Here is a 16,428-nt window from a genome sequence, read left to right as displayed (position 1 = left end):
CTTTAAGCAACCACATAAAAATTACTCATAGGATGTTTTGACGATTACTTACTTAGTTAAAACCAGATCAAACGGTGTAAATGATTTACTTAAACGTTTTAAGAAAGCTAAGACGATCAGATTCCATCATAAGCAATACTTGAGTTTAATTCAGATTTGATAGAATAACAAGAAATACCCATTTATTATCATCTCAGGCATAGGACATATACTGCTGAATATCGATTTTCTCAGACGTTTTCCAAGAAAGAAACAAGAAGCCAATTAAATCCAGGAACTAATGAAGTGCCTGGTCTGTCTGGCCCAGGACAAAACCGCTCTTTCGTACCTATCTATACATAGCGTGGACTCCTAAGCCGTCGCTACTCTCATAATGGGACGATCGGAATATTATACAAAGGAAATCCAGTGCAAAACCTGACTACCTATGTCAACGGGTGGGAGAGACGGTTTTGGAAAAAACAAGGGTGGATCTAGCTTCCGCGCCCGGGAGTGTTACACAGTCGGGATCAAGATACAAAAATATATCATTAAATTAAATTTTGATAATGTTTACTAGATAAGTATAAAGCTGCAGTTGCTGCCACTTCCTTCAGAAGTTTTTGTTAACTTTCGTAAGCAGGGAAAAAAATATATGAAAAATTATGAACAAAAATAGAATCAGGTCAACACAGGAAAACAGGGGGTTTTTATTTGTAGTCTGCCTGGATCCTGGATCTAGCCCAATGGGGATATGACCCCATGACCCCATGGATCCGACCTTGGGATAAAATATGCAGGCACGCAACAAGACATGGGATAGCCTAAGTATGGACTGTAGTCAAAGTTAATTTTGTTGAACTTGGTTTTTCATGTAAATAAAAAAATACTGAATAATTTTAAGTTTTTAGACGAATATTAAGTTGTCAAAGTAGTACTGTCGAGTATCAACTGTCAGTGTCAATCCTGCATGTGACTTGACAGCTTGACAGTGACAGACATTTAAACTTTTGAAGATTTTGTTTTCAGATTTTATTGGAGTTTAGTTTTATTTTTATCCCAAAATTCTAGGTTATTTAAACTGTTTTTACTTACACTGGTTAAAGCATTTATCTTATATTCAAATATCGTATTAATTATAGTTAGTACTTGCTCGGAATTCTGCAACTCATAAAACTACAATAATAATAGAATGCGCTTAATAAACACTTTAGCACTTTCAATTCGTAGGTCGTTTATACTTTGTAGCGTGCCTAAAATTATGGATGTTCGGTATTCTAGCCATATGGCACAATTCAAGGAGTCTTTGAAATCTGCTAACAATGTGGTTATAATTTCTGGTGACGATATAAGCTCGGAATCTGGTCTCCCGGTGTATGGATCGAGTGGGCTTTGGAGGAAGTACCAAGCATCTTCGCTGGCCACCTCGGGGGCCTTCCTAACATTCCCTAGCATAGTCTGGGAGTTCTATCATTATAGGCGGGAACTAGCCGCTAAGGCGCAACCTAATGATGTAAGCCACATTCTTTTTACTGAGCTTAACAGTTTATAACTTCCCTATTTTAGAAATACTGGTTTGTTATACTTCTCAAATTATTTACGTAATAACTGCACATACTGTTTATACATTAATTGGGATTATAAGCAAAAGTAAGTAAGTAATACAAAACCAATATCTATTTTTTATTTATTAAAAATACTGCATTTTTCAGGCGCACAAAGCAATAGCAAAGTTTGAACAAAAGTATGGATCAGATAAGTCTGTAACGGTGATCACACAGAGTGTGGATGGTCTACACGCTAAAGCGGGCACCAAGAACTTGATAGAGCTACACGGCAATCTATTTATGACTAGGTGCATCAAATGTCACCATATTGAGGCTAACACAAACAGTCCTATATGTGAGGTAATTAAAAATTATTAAAATTATTCACCTACAGCGCTATCTTTCAGTATAGAAAAAAAAAAAAAAAACATTTATATCATCATCACCTCTGAGTCTTTTCCAACTATATTGGGGTCGGCTTCCAGTCTAATTGAATGCAGCTGATTATCAGTATTTTACAAGGAGCATCTGCCTATCTGACCTCAACCCAGTTACCTGGGTAACCCAAAACCCCTCTGTAAGACTGGCTGTCAGTGATTCTGGCTTTTACAAAGAAATATTTACATACTCATCAACAAAGTACATAATATATAGTCACCATAAATTATCTACATTTACAGGCATTAGCGAACAGAGGTTCACCAGAAGCTACAGAGGTTCTGTCTAATATTCCTGAGAGTGATCTACCACATTGTAATGAATCTGGTTGCTCTGGCCTTCTCAGGCCTAACATAGCCTGGTTTGGGGAAAGCTTGGAGGCTGATGTAGTTAATAAAGCAGGTAATTATTATACAAATGAAATTATAGAATCTACTTAGCATGATAATAATATTTTTTATTCTTTTCTGTGGATTACAGAAGAAGCAATGTCAAAATGTGATATCTGCATGGTGCTTGGAACTTATCTGATGTTCCCAGCAGCTATGTATGGTCATGAAGCCATGAATAGAGGTGCAATTGTAGCAGAATTCAATTCAGATCCCAGCAGGAAGTGGAATTTCCATTACTTGTTCCAAGGCCCCTGTAGCCGGACAATACCTGAGGCCCTGGATATTTGAAACAGTTGATGCATTTGTATTCTTAAGTTTTCTGAATGTTTTGTGATAGTAGATATTAAATTATTAGATTTCTGTACATACTCATATAGGAACTTTGAATTAATCCCCATCAATTAATCTCTGATAATGATTGATCTTTTCTATAATAGTGTAGTTGTAGCATGTATTCATGCATGTCTGTTTCTGATCTTACAATTTTCTACTAAAGTGGCCGAACAGATTTTTATGAAATTGGGAATAAGCTTAGGGATGGATGGTGAGGCTCGTGACATTTTGGAGGCTACTACTACTACTTTTCACTTAACAACTACTAGTTGAAATAAGAGGTTCTCCTAGATAAAAATAACAATTTTGAGAAACATACAATTTAAAACTTAATTCTTTTTTATTAAAATAACATCATTAAAGAATTTTAGGACGAAAATCTTTACGTCATCATTATCAGGCTGACATTGACAGACAGAAATGATGGAAATGATCAATCTGTCTGTCACCATTTTTCATAAATATTTATTTCCGAATTTACATTTCGAACTTCGATCAACGCTTTAATTCCTTTTACAGTTATGTGCATTTGTTTGATAAGCTCAATACGTAGAACAGCAGTGATTTGTAGTTTTCCTAGAATCATGGCTTCGCGGCAATCGAGTGACATGCCAAAGTTTAAAGAAGCCTTAAAGTCGGCTAAAGAAGTTGTGATCTTATCTGGAGCCGGTATCAGCGCCGAGTCTGGTATACCAACGTTTCGGGGTGCTGGTGGCTTCTGGAGGAAATACCAAGCTGCGAATCTGGCCACCCCTGGGGCGTTCAGGACTAGTCCAAGTTTAGTGTGGGAGTTTTATCACTACAGGAGAGAAGTTGCAGCTAAAGCCCAGCCTAATGCTGTAAGTAAATTTGTTATGATTGTAAGTAATTCCAATCACATAATACACTTCCTTCAAAATTATTGTTACATAGCTAACTGAACCATGAAATTTTTGGAAAAAAAGTATCTTGTATTATTTACACAGTCATTTACGTGTCTTTATATACATAATATGATTCTATGAAAACCTTTTATTTCCAGGGTCACATAGCAATTGCTCAATATGAAGCCAAGTACAGTACAGACAAAACAATAACAGTGATCACACAAAATGTGGATGGGTTACATGTTAGAGCTGGAACCAAAAACTTGATAGAACTCCATGGTAATCTGTACAAAACAAGATGCACCAAATGTAAGGAGGTTTTAGTCAACAATGATAGTCCTATTTGTGAGGTAAGTGATATGTAAAAACAGCAAGGGTCAGGAATACCCATCTTCTTAGTTTTTCCAAACTATAACCTCAAGCCAGGTTGCCAGACTTTCTATTAGCAAGGAGGTACAAATAATGCCTTAATGACCCATAGACTGACCTTTGCTTAGTCAATGGGACTGTAACTCTTGTTACTAAACATCTTTGTTTTATATTATTTTCCAGGCTTTAGAAGGAAGAGGTGCCCCAGATGCAACAGTAGTAGGCTCTGATATCCCAGTGAAATCATTGCCACATTGCAAGAAAACTGGTTGTGGTGGACTCCTAAGGCCTCATATAGTTTGGTTTGGAGAGAACTTGGACCCTGCGGTGATGGACAAAGCTCGTAAGTTATAAAAAAAATATTCAAATCGAATAGCTTCGTACGATATAAAGAAAAATACATGATGAAATTGCAGTAATAAGTCAGTATGTAACAGAGTAAATAACTATATACAGTCGACTCTCGTTAATTCAAACCTGCGATTATTCGAACCTCTCTTTAATTCAAAGTTATCACGAGTTCCCTACAAAATCTCTTTATATTTCGAACTAAATCAATACATTTTTATGCACTTGGTAATTCAAACGAAAAAATCATTGCTATGTAACAAAACGACGCGTTATTTCGAATTCCTAGTCGTCCAACACACGACAATTCAAAGTTGCAGAGAGAAAGGGGCGGAAAGAGTGAGGTTAGTCAGAGTCGGAGAGCATTCTGAATTCAGAGTGGCAGCAATCTGCTCTGTAGCAAACCAGTATGACGACGGGGTTGTTTCGAAAGATTACTTAATTCATATTATGAATAAGTACATGTGTGTACACAAATGTATTTTTAAACTTTTGACATTGTTATAGAATAGCAGTCAATAAATAATAATCGATCAAAACTTGATAATTCGAATTTTATTTATTTTCTCTCACAAATTTCGAACCATTTAGTATTTCAAAAACTCGATAATTCGTAATATTTTTAGAGTCCCTCGAGTTTCGAATTAACGAGAGTCGACTGTACATGCATATGTATGATATACGTAAACAAAATATAATAGTAGACTTGCCTGGCAACCAAAGTTTTAACACTTTGCTATCCTATTTAAGTGAAATTACTCCAAAATAAATCATGCGTAAGCCAAAAATAGTAAATGATCACCAAAATTAAACCACCATTTTAAAGTAAGATTATAACCAAAGTTTTTAAATTCTGCTATCCTATTTAAGCAAAATGAGTCCAAATAAATCATTGTTATCCCAAAAGTAGTAAATGATCACCAAAAGTAGTGAATGATCATCAAAATTATACCTACCAGCGTTTTAATATTAAATGATAATCAAAGTTTTTACATCTTGCTATCCTGTTTAAGTAAACTGACTCCAAAAAAATAAGTTCGGCCTGATACAATAAATGTAATAACATTATGGGGACCCTTTTCCAGCACTAGGGTGGAAAATTGTCTATTGCATGCCTCTAAACAGTGCGATAAGAGTGTTTTCGAGGGAGTGTATTGAGCAACACATTCTTCTTCTTCTTTCTCCTGCCCTGTTCCCAATTTTACTTGGGGTCGGCGCAATGTGTCGTTTTCTTCCATTTTCCCCTGTCATTCGTCATACTGACACTCACGCATGCATTGCAAGCCGGACACATAACTTAATATGGCATCATAATACTTTATTTGGTAATAAGCCTATATTTTATGGCAATCACAGTGACTTATTTAGGCAAAAATAATACATTAATTTGGTTGTCAAGAGTTGGTGATCATTTACTAAATTTGGTGGTCGAATACAATTTAAAGTGAAGTCGTGACTAAAATAGCTGGTACTATTACATTTTTAGACTTTATTTTTCTGGTGTTCAGTAGATATTTCTGGTTACAAAACGAAGGGTATCAAAGCATTTTATGGTGGTCATTATATTTGTTCCCATTACATATTCACTTTTTTCTTTCAGAAGCAGCAATGGCAACCTGTGACATATGTCTGGTAGTTGGAACATCATCAGTGGTGTACCCTGCAGCCATGTTTGCTCCCCAAGCGGCTGCCAGAGGCGCTATCGTAGCAGAATTTAACATAGAGCCTACACCCGCTACGTCTGACTTCCACTATTATTTTGAAGGACCCTGTGGTACTACATTACCAGAAGCTTTGGCAGACTAGAGATAGTCATAAGTTTTGTTAAACAGGCTTTATTATTATGAAATAATTTTTGCCTTGTAAAATCCTGTGATAGTGGATTTTGTAATTGTTAGTTTTCGAGTAAGAGTATGCAACTAGATTTGTAAGAATAGAAGACTTGTGTAAATAATTTAAAATATAAATAAAATGGGAAGTAAATGAGAATGTAAATATTTGAAAAATTCTATTTTATTTATCACATTTTGTTTAACAATAAATAGCAATATTAAAACTAATGATGCTTTATTTTTCTTTATGTCTTGCAAAGAACTTTGCTACACTTCCAATTGTTGTTCCGAAATTGCAATTTGATATCAGCGATTTCTGCAAAAAGATAAATTACATCCCTCTGAGCAACACTTCAAATAAGGACGTATTTTATGCATAAAAAAAAACCTTAATCTATTTACCTGAACAAATGAAGGCAATGCTGCCATAGTTTGAGGTCTTGAGTATCTTTCATCAACTAATAGAACACAGGCATAATCATTTGCATGTCTTACTGCCCTACCTGAAAAAAAGACAATACCGTGTAGACATACTTTTTATTTTACATGGGACCAATATCTACATTTTCAATTGATTTATTAATTTAGTGGATTTAACTCACCAATGCATTGATTGACGGCTTTCATACAAAGGTTTTCGTAATAAATGCTGCCGGCGCCCCCGCCTGCGGTTTTGTTCAAATAGCTCATCTTTTCCTGCAGTTCTGGTGATTTCACATTAGGGTACGGCATGCCTACTACCATTACACATCGTCCTAGATCGTCACTGAAAGAAAAATACGCCATCAAGATAGAATGGACATTTGATATTAGTAACTATTTGGACAGACCAGACTAACTTCCGCAAGCGGTTTCACACTCGCTGTGTGGCCACTACTCTGTGCATATGGTTATGAAAGAGCCTATTGCATTACTCAAAACTTAACTTTAACCTCTAAAACTATGTAAACATCAAGTGAGATGATAAATTTGCATAAAGTTACTACAGAAAAATATTGTTTAAAGATTTATAAATATTAAATAACAAAATATTTTATTCAATCACCTGAAATTCAGTCCTTCACTGAGCTTACCACCAACAACACTCAGCAATAAGGCACCATTGCGATCTCCATCTTTGCATTTTACTGCTGCTGCGAATTTATTTAACACCTACAAAAAACAACAAAACAATCACTAAATAAGAAGACTGGCCAAGTGCAGTTTCAATACCGTCATCACTAGCTGTATCCCGCGATTTCACCCCCCGGTCCCGTTTCGAGAGAACTTCTTCCCGTAAAATATGTTACTCGCGGATTTGCTAGCTTCCTAAAAAGTCGAAGAATTTTTTAAATCTATGGGAGCAAAATATTTTTTTATTATGTGTTAGTGTAGATCACAACAGCTTTTGTTCAATGCACCTAATTCCTATAAACAAAAGGTTGAAATTCCAACTCACTTGATCAACATCAGAAGCGGACTTCGGTTCACGGAATAAGGATTTCTTCTTAGTAATAGCTTCTAGAACTTTACTGTTCTTGAGATGATCATAGACTGTTTGTTCGTAGGAATACGACGGTAAGAAGCATACAACGCCACCCGGTACTATGCTGCTGATGTTTCGAAGAATCCGACCTATTTCGCTGAGCTGGAAATTGTTTGAAGTACATTATTTAACTTATGACAGTCCATGACCATTTTTGTCTATCGCGAAAGGACGAACGGCTTCATCATAAGCCGTACCTATGTTGTGGTCGGCTACAGTTTTTTTCGACTTTTAGACTGCCTTGTCCCATTGTAAATTACAAAAAACTGAAAAATTATGACTTACCAATTCATTAGACATTCTATTTTCATACGAAAAGTTAAGACTGACATTGGTAGGTCCCTTCGATAGACAAACTCCTAATACATTATCTGAAGGTACTACATGTTCACATCTCACTATATTGACTATGTCATCTGTGCGTGAGTTTGTGGTGAGTAATGCTTTAAATTCTGATATAGGCTCCATTGTACCACCTGCTACTATCACCTAGAAATAACAAAAAACCTAATATTTATTTACATGGTTAAATTAGTTCTTGGAAAATTGATATTCACTTGAAATTTTGCAATTTTAAACATATAATTTAAGCAAGTGCTTAAAAAGCACATAATAAATTACCAATCAATAGATACTAATCTTTGACAGATTCGTGTTGATTTGACGAGGAACCCAAACGCCTAGTATAACGTTAGTAACTGACCACACCTGCCGTACATTACTTGACCTACAAGAACACCTACCTGACCCACCTGCCTTACGGCATCTCCGCTCATCTACCATTTCGAACTCAAACACCCCACTCTTTGCGACAGGGTTTACATAAACCAAGCTTTTCACACACACACACCCTCACACACACAATACCTCTCACTAAATTTACTAAATTCACTCCTTCCTCTATTACACGAATTATAAATAGGTAAAATAAAACTGTATCATTGATAGGTGTTAAGTCAGATCGACATACGCACTTCCCTTGCCCAATTTTTTTTTTTTTTTTTTGTTGTAGTGTATAAATCTTTTTTAAGTTTAAGTTTATCCCGTAGCCGAACACTGTCTCTTAAGATACAGGTCACCCTAGTTTAAGAGGCAGGGTTAATATACCTGTACAGATTTTGCAAAATACAACAATAATATTGTACCCGTGTGCATTGTAACGAACACTGCATATTATTTTTATTTATTTTTTGTGCCTACCTATCTGTAATTTTTCTGTAATCTGTAATTTTTCGCTAATAAATAAATATTTTATTATTTTATTTTGATTATTAACTACTAGCTGTTGCCCGCAACTTCGTCTGCGTGGGCAATATAGAATCGTCAAAATACTACTTATCCCGTAGGTGCATTCTTTCACGTGACAGTATAATTAGGATTAGCACTTAGCAGTCGCATAGATTCATTGATCAAGGTTGTGTTGTGGATGTGACCATTTATTTAAACAAAAGAAGTAAAGTTTGTGACATTGTGAATATCTCTGGATCTAGTCAGCCAATTTGGAAAATTATTACGTATGGTGCGTAAGTAATTTTCAGGAAACAGTTATAATCTATGTCTATATGCTTTGAGTCTGACAAAGCTGTCATTTGTACATTTTCTGCAGCTGCTGCGACTAATCAGAAGCCAGAAAGTCTGTCAGTTTCACCATGGATATCGTCTTGTGTAGTGAGACTGGATTGAAGATAGGTAGATAGGTAGTCGCTCCAAGCAAAATATTGGTACTCAAACAGATTCGGTGACTGGAAGGCAACACCAACATAGTTGGGGAATAGCTGGATGGATGATAAAATGAGTCATCATCATCAGCAGGCGCATAGGGTAGGAAAGTTTCACTACTGGGGAGAAACACTTGTATGACGGGGATTTTTTATGCACTTACTCACTATGGTAAGGCTGACCCCACATTAGGCGTGCGCGATCCTCGGGCGTGTGAGTAGCGCGGGCGTCGCGAGCACGCTGCATGAACGTCGCGTTTTGCTGCCCTGCGGCATGTGTGAAGAGTGCAAGCGACGTGCTCGCAGCGAGCACGCGGCGCTCGAGTTGCGTTCTTACCCCTTCGCCCGCTATCCCCGCCGCCCGCTAAACGCCTTAGCAGTTAAACGTCAAGGAGAGCGGCGCGTGCGCGCCGCGAGCGCGCTGTAGGTAAATGCCGCAGGGCAGCAAAACGCGACGCTCACGCAGCGCGCTCGCGACGCACGCGCGGCGCCCGCGCTACTCACACGCCCGAGGATCGCGCACGCCTAATGTGGGGGAGGCCTAAGCCGGGACTCCACCGAAATGTTTGCATTAGTTCACGAATAGGCAAAATGTACGTATCTGTGAGAGTCCACTTCATGTGTTCGTACTTGAAACCTGCAGTTTTGCCAAGATTTTCAAAATGTACGCTTGCAATTTGTCATTTCTTGGTGGAGCCAGCAAATCAAAAGAAACATAAGTGTTGTATACTGTGCGTCACTACCGCACACCGGGAAAATTTCGCTCTTGCGGAGGACGTTTATATACCATATTTTGTGTCACACAGGACGACAGTAAGTATCCACCGAAACACTTTCAAAGATCTGATGAACGAACAAATCAGACCTGACTTGGTCACCTGGGGCCAATCAGAGCTCTATGAAGCGATCATATGCTTGGGCTCCTACTGTTATTGTGGTTTCTGAAAATTTATTCACCTCATTCAACGATGAATGTAATTCTGATGGTACTATTAAGAACACTTGCTTAGCGCAGAAGCTGACGTTGGCCGGTTGACTCTTTTGACTTCTCGAATAGGATACCATTGGTTTTTGTGCAATGCACACCTGCAATGCATGCTGGATTAGGATAGGATACAGGTGGATAGGATTTGCAACAGAAAACAATTCTGTCTTTGTGATTGAATGACATCAAACGTAGTTTTATATAAAAGGTGTTTTTTTAGACTTGGCTCGGGTCTTACTGAGACTGTTTGTAATCGTGACCAGTGTATTTGCGATCAGAAGTTGAAAGTAAGCATGTCTCTGGTATGCGACGCGCAATTTGTACGTTTTCAGACGCATAAAGCATTTTACGTGTGTATGGTATTAAATCAAGAAAGCTCCCATTTCTTATCTGCACTTTGTATCTGGGCTTGTTCTTAAAGCTACAGAATCCTACATTACCTACCTACCTCACGCTTAGCAGCGCTTGCGAGAGACAGATCCTCCTTTCTTCTAGGATTAAGTTTACATATTTTGCATCAGAAAAAATAATTAAGGTCTACTTAATACTACTCACTCAAAGTAATTTGTTTTAAGGCCACCACATTAGTGGAAGATAAGCTAAACTATGTTTATGAAAAAATCCTGATATGAACTCCATCTGTAACTTTAAATGATAATTAATTGTTCCACTAAAGTCATCATTTTTGACATAATGTTCAAAAAATAATTTAGATGGCACCGTTTTAAATTTGGCTGAGAACTATTAATTTTCCTTTCATCAAGGTAATAATTATAATTGGATTTTGATGTGGCACGGCAAACTGACAAACACTATTGAAATGTCTATCGAAAAATTACACTACGTGTTAAAATATGGTGAATTACGGAAAATACACAACTCCATCTGTTGGAATAATAATCCTCTATAAAGAATGTATGGTAATTTATTGTCATTTACCACCTCGCTCCTTTGGCAAATTTTATGTATTTTATTTAACACAGATTACCACAGATGGAGCTACTTTAACCTTGGCTAAACAAAATTTTCATTTTTTTTTTCTTCCGAAGTTACTTATGAAGGTGTGATTTTCTGTGTAAAGGTTAATAATAGGCCGATCAACTAATATAAGTACAACATTCAAATGTACAGTTTTGACAAACAGATTGCGTGTCGTAATATTTTACGTCTTGAATTCACAAAATTAATCATATCTTTTGATAGAGTGAATCGATTTCGATGAAACAAAAACTAAGTAATACCCCAAGTTACGTAGAATTTTTGTATATAAGCATTGTCTGCATTGAATTCGTAGATTTTACGTGAATCCCGAACAAACAAACAGATAAACAGACAAACAGACAAAAATGACAAAAATGATGGAAATGGGTTCTGTTAGTTATCCTTTAACATGCTGGCTATTTTTTTTGTCAATTTCTTCAATGTACAAAAATTACTTTTCTACAGATTTATTATATGTATAGATTATATTTAGGTACTCACTAAACTTTAGTACTTACAGATCGACATTCCTTCACAACATCAGCAAAATGTTCAGCAGGGTTCAACAACAGATACTTGAGTCCACTGTCCCTATGTGCGAACACTCGTCCGTTCTCGCTGCGGTCACAGAGCATTTCTAGGAAATCTAGGATCGCGTACAACCCACTGCCTGCTGATGTTTCTGTTGGCACCTGGATTTTTTTTTTATTTATTTGTTTGGTTCATCAATAACGTCAACACTGAACAAGCAATAAAATCGATGTAAAATGAATTGGCGTGTGTGACTGTCACTTATAGATGAACACAGCATGCATAAGAATAAATTCAATAGGTAAATGTTAATATACTCTTGTTTTTCAGCTCAGCAATTTATAAGGAACTAGCCGTTTTCCCGCGGTTTTACCCGCGTCCCGTAGTAAAAACTGCCCGTACCGGGATAAAATATAGCCTATGTTACTCGTGGATAATGTAGCTTTCGAATGGTAAAATAATTTTTAAAAACGGTCCAGTATTTTTTGAGACTATTCATTACAACCAAACAAACAAACAAAGTTTTCCTCTTTATAATATTAGTATAGATAATAAGTAAGGAAGCAAGGTGCTGATTTGAGTAGTTCTTTCTCTCTTCTCTCTCTTCAAGAAGCAAAGAAAATATGTAATTTGAAATATTGTTCTTACTTGAACTGGTGCTACATTTTGTTTCACTTCAGCAACAACTTCAACTTTCTCCCCATCTTTTTTCTTAGCAATATTACTCATGAACATTTCAAAAGAACTCTTTTTGCTGACCGTACTTTTCTTCATCTCCTCTTCAAGAGCTTGCTGACTGTACCTCATAGAGAAACCGTGGAGTTTAGGAGCTAATCTAGTGTTTCTGCAGAATTCTACTAATGGTCGTAAGTTCATGTGATCAATTTCAGCCTTTATTACAAAGTCTTCAAGGGTGAATATTGTAGTTTCGTCTTGCTTCTTTTCAGTTGGTTTGGGTTTTATCATGCCTGTAATGCAAGGAAACCACTTTATTTATTACACCATATAATTCACTTTGCGGAATCTCATTTAAAGACACTGAGCATACATAATTTCTTAAGAAATATCTAGAAGACAAGGCAAAACTAAACTTCGAAACACATTTACTGAAATATGCAATAGGACATACCTACAGTAGTCCGTTATAAGACCATTTATAAGAAAACATACTTTTATGATACTAGAAAACTTACCTAATAGCTTCCCAACCACAAAACTAATCTGGTTCAACGTCAACAAATTCTTACTACTCAATCTCGCTCTATACTTATTGATATAAAACTGCAAGAATGTCTTCACAGAGCTCAGTTGTTTGAACGTCACGGGCGCTGAGTGGGCGTTCTCTAAAGCTGCTGTTAAACCATGGGCCTCATCTAGTATTAGTATGTTGTTCTGTAGTTTTAGAGATATGCCGGAACGGGCACCTGAACTTACTATGCCTGCGTGACTTATTAGGACTACCTGGAAAATACAAGAAAAAAATATATTATAGAGATAAAATATCCATTGATTTTACTTGGGCATAAAATTCGTCTGCTGTGACGACAAATAGCATGTAGTTTACTTTTACCTTCACATCACCGCCGGCACCACTATTTACACATCATTATTCCAAAGCCAGCACGCCTGAAAACCAGTCGTACTAAGGGGTATTCGGTTGCCTGAGTAACTGGGTTGTGGAGGTCAGATAGTTAATGGCTTTGTGTTAAACACTTGTTGTCAGCTGCATCAGCTTAGAATTGAAGCCAACCCCAACATAGTTGGGAAAAGGCTGATTGCATAAAGGGTCTAGACAAGCAAGTAGATGTCTACTTAAAATTGAGCTAACATTATGATATCTACCTCAGCATCGTCCATTGCCATTCTAGAAGCGTAATAAGGGCAGGCCTTCAACTCTTTGCCACATTTGACTAAATCCTCCATATCCAGAATATCTACCAGCATTCTTTCCTTCAAACGAGTTATGTTTGTCTGATTATAGTACGGACAGGCTGTGCATGATCTTGTCTTAGTCCTTTTTAGTACCTTGCCCTCCTCACCTACTGAGGTTGATTTCGTTTTCGATTTCTGCATATCTAAGCATCTGAAAACGTAAATATGTTTTTGTAATGTTTCTGGACTGGTATTTAAATGATTTTTCTGACAGATTTTGTAGTTTAAATGATATACCAATAACAGATGGTAACTACCAAGTAAAGAAAGCTCAAGTAACAGATTTATTGCAAGGAAGTTATAAATTATATTCCTATAAGTCTTTTCAAACGTTATGTATGTGTTTTATAAGTAATTAAACCTTGATCACCTTTCATTAATAAGATTAACATTTTTCAGCTTATTAACTTCAGAGTTAATACAGTAGTGTTGTCTAGAAGCTAGGGTGACCACTCTTGTATCTTCTGCAAAGACTGTCCTTTTGATTTCACCGATGAACTGTGATAGCTGACTGTGTGTTCTGCTACTTATGTATATCTGGTAATAAGACATGTATTGTTTAGATGACTTTTTGATATACATATTGAATGCCGCTAATAAGAGAACAATAGACAATCCATTGTGTCTTGAGCAGATCTGCGCACCAGCATAATTAATTTGATTTGATAAGGGTTAATTTGATTTTTTAAAGAAGTAAAATGTGGTTGGAGAGTGAGTAACATGTATACTTCAACTTTAAGTTATGTCACCTGTTTAAACAAGATGTGTGTGAAACACATAGCTTTTCTTGGGAGCAGGGTAGAAATAAGTAATTGATCTACTATGGTCTATACCTTCATATCATGAGCCGATTTCTTTCATTATTTTAATTAACATTTCAAACTAATCATATCTCAATTTCATACAGGGATCATCAATTTTTAACTTGCTTTGCAGCTTCAAATCAACATTAATTCCTAGTCTTACTTACTTTTGTAACGTCATCATGATCTTCAACAATTTCTTCACCCTCGGAATCTCCATCCTCTTTGTCCTCACATTCTTCTAGAATAAGATCTCTATCTTCTTCTGTATCCTCTTTTTCTTCCACAACATTTTCTTTATCATTGTCACCCTTTTCTCTTTTGTCTTTCTTATTAAAATAAAATTCAATAGTCTTGTTAGCTGAGTTAGCCTTCTGTTTAGCAACCCTAATTTTGATTTGATCGAACAGGTCTTTTCGTTTTTTAATGTTGTCTAGTTTTAACTGTAGTGTGACTAATGTTTGATTCTTCTTTATTTTTTCGTACTCTTCTGTTAGCCAGTCATCTGAAGCTATTGAGAACAAATCAGAAACTCCAATAAGCTAATATTATGAATAGTAATGCAACTTTCCTTGAATGATACAATCATAAAGTTCAGTTATAGTGCTAAAGTATTTGCAATTAAATAGATTTATAAAAAATACCTGTATTATTCGATATTTCTGCTTTTAGCTTTGCAACCTCATTTTCTAGATCATCCCATATTTTCTGGTTGCTGTCCTTCAGCCATTTGAGAGTACCACAGCAGATGCTTAGCGATTTACCCTATAATGTTAATAAGAAGATCACACTGTAGTTTTGTAAATTGATTGATGATTGAAGATCATATACCAAAAAAATCAAGTTAATAAGAGATCTATAACCTGTCTGGTTTCTCTAGCACTTAAATAACTTAAAGAAGAACCATTTAAATAACTTACCGTGCCAGTAGGGCTCTCAAAAATTCCAAGTTGCTGTTGTTCCAAAGTTAAATAAAGTTCTCTCATGAACTTCTCTTGTATATCGTAGGGTTTAAATGGAAATGGAAATTGTATATCCATGTTACTTTTTAGTATACTTGCTAAATATATTTTTACTGAGGAACACGGCTGTTTCCGTCATAAAGTCATTGATAAACAAAAACACAAAATCAGCCAAGATGCACGGTCTCGAATAAAAGTACAGATCAGGGGGGGGACACTCCGTACATTTTGACAGCTAAGTAAACGAAGAGTCGCCACCTTTTATTTGGCCCGGAAACTATTTACTATCTAAAAGATACCTTAAATTACCAACAGATGGCACTACACTATAATCGATTTTGTTTGTTAATATAAAATTATTTATGAAATATTAATTAGAGAAAAGTATGAGGAAAATATTAGACACTTTAAAAAAAGATAAAATAGGCGAATAAATTAAATACGGTTTAAAAAAGCACAAAATAATATCAAATTTCATCTAAAAAGACCTGGTGTCAGTATTCCAAGTAACTTAACAAAACCGATCATAATAATATCAATATGGCGGTTTTTTGCATTCCGCATACACGCGTAAATAAAAAGTAATATATAATAATTATTTGTTTTCCTTCGACCTTTTACTATATTAACGATGACATTTTCTATTAGGGTAAGTAGCACCATGTAACTATAACGATAACCAATGTTATAGTTATATGGTGCTACTTACCCTAATAGAAAATGTTATGAATATGATGCATAATTATAATATTTTTATAGCTATAGCTATGTAGGTAGTTCGGGGCCAATTTAGAGAAAGATGGCGCATTGTCAAATTGGGTTGCAAGAATAACACGTGAGTGGGCTCTCTTTTCCCTATATATTACTTTACTCTTTGGTACAGATTT

The 16,428-nt window shown here is 36.0% G+C and overlaps 3 protein-coding genes across 5 annotated transcripts; 2 read left to right on the top strand and 1 right to left on the bottom strand.

The window, feature by feature from the left end:
* Positions 1-896: 896 nt before the first annotated feature.
* LOC124631735 (NAD-dependent protein deacylase-like) lies at positions 897-2,728 on the top strand. Its single transcript, XM_047166305.1, has 4 exons — positions 897-1,492; positions 1,692-1,886; positions 2,207-2,366; positions 2,445-2,728. The coding sequence occupies exons 1-4, from the start codon at positions 1,172-1,174 to the stop codon at positions 2,642-2,644; spliced, it is 876 nt and encodes a 291-aa protein (XP_047022261.1). The 5' UTR covers positions 897-1,171; the 3' UTR covers positions 2,645-2,728.
* A 147-nt stretch (positions 2,729-2,875) lies between these two features.
* Positions 2,876-6,278, top strand: LOC124631736 (NAD-dependent protein deacylase-like). Its single transcript, XM_047166306.1, has 4 exons — positions 2,876-3,528; positions 3,711-3,905; positions 4,108-4,267; positions 5,873-6,278. Exons 1-4 carry the CDS (start codon positions 3,211-3,213, stop codon positions 6,076-6,078), a joined length of 879 nt encoding a protein of 292 aa, XP_047022262.1. The 5' UTR covers positions 2,876-3,210; the 3' UTR covers positions 6,079-6,278.
* LOC124631734 (ATP-dependent DNA helicase DDX11) lies at positions 6,270-15,733 on the bottom strand. 3 transcript variants are annotated; one of them, XM_047166303.1, is made up of 14 exons: positions 15,500-15,733; positions 15,224-15,344; positions 14,747-15,090; positions 14,147-14,313; positions 13,687-13,927; positions 13,038-13,305; positions 12,493-12,812; positions 11,832-12,005; positions 7,915-8,118; positions 7,543-7,731; positions 7,150-7,256; positions 6,707-6,870; positions 6,507-6,607; positions 6,270-6,420 (listed from the first exon to the last, which is right to left on the bottom strand). In XM_047166303.1, the coding sequence occupies exons 1-14, from the start codon at positions 15,617-15,619 to the stop codon at positions 6,340-6,342; spliced, it is 2,601 nt and encodes an 866-aa protein (XP_047022259.1). In that variant the 5' UTR covers positions 15,620-15,733; the 3' UTR covers positions 6,270-6,339. The 3 variants fall into 3 exon arrangements, 2 of the variants coding, with proteins under 2 accessions (XP_047022259.1, XP_047022260.1); XM_047166304.1 differs by lacking the exon at positions 7,915-8,118; XR_006984537.1 differs by lacking the exons at positions 6,270-6,420; positions 6,507-6,607 and having other exon boundaries at positions 6,830-6,870; positions 7,150-7,412.
* Between the last annotated feature and the right edge of the window lie 695 nt (positions 15,734-16,428).

This window comes from Helicoverpa zea, chromosome 7 (genome assembly GCF_022581195.2).
Source record: "Helicoverpa zea isolate HzStark_Cry1AcR chromosome 7, ilHelZeax1.1, whole genome shotgun sequence".
NCBI lineage: Eukaryota > Metazoa > Arthropoda > Insecta > Lepidoptera > Noctuidae > Helicoverpa > Helicoverpa zea.
The sequence above is the reverse complement of the archived record's forward strand: the minus strand, read 5'-3'. Positions and strand labels throughout refer to the sequence as shown.

What these genes read in the sequence shown, in the direction of transcription:
- LOC124631735 (XM_047166305.1), top strand. Translation starts at nt 1,172, where the DNA reads ATGCGCTTAATAAACACTTTAGCACTTTCAATTCGTAGGTCGTTTATA. An exon ending in CTAAGGCGCAACCTAATGAT is followed by an intron (nt 1,493 to 1,691) that starts GTAAGCCACATT and finishes TGCATTTTTCAG; the next exon opens with GCGCACAAAGCAATAGCAAA. An exon ending in CAAACAGTCCTATATGTGAG is followed by an intron (nt 1,887 to 2,206) that starts GTAATTAAAAAT and finishes CTACATTTACAG; the next exon opens with GCATTAGCGAACAGAGGTTC.
- LOC124631736 (XM_047166306.1), top strand. Translation starts at nt 3,211, where the DNA reads ATGTGCATTTGTTTGATAAGCTCAATACGTAGAACAGCAGTGATTTGT. An exon ending in CTAAAGCCCAGCCTAATGCT is followed by an intron (nt 3,529 to 3,710) that starts GTAAGTAAATTT and finishes TTTTATTTCCAG; the next exon opens with GGTCACATAGCAATTGCTCA. An exon ending in ATGATAGTCCTATTTGTGAG is followed by an intron (nt 3,906 to 4,107) that starts GTAAGTGATATG and finishes ATTATTTTCCAG; the next exon opens with GCTTTAGAAGGAAGAGGTGC.
- LOC124631734 (XM_047166303.1), bottom strand. Translation starts at nt 15,619, where the DNA reads ATGGATATACAATTTCCATTTCCATTTAAACCCTACGATATACAAGAG. An exon ending in ATCATGATGACGTTACAAAA is followed by an intron (nt 14,314 to 14,746) that starts GTAAGTAAGACT and finishes TCTTATTACCAG; the next exon opens with ATATACATAAGTAGCAGAAC. An exon ending in TTGTGAAGGAATGTCGATCT is followed by an intron (nt 8,119 to 11,831) that starts GTAAGTACTAAA and finishes TGTTATTTCTAG; the next exon opens with GTGATAGTAGCAGGTGGTAC.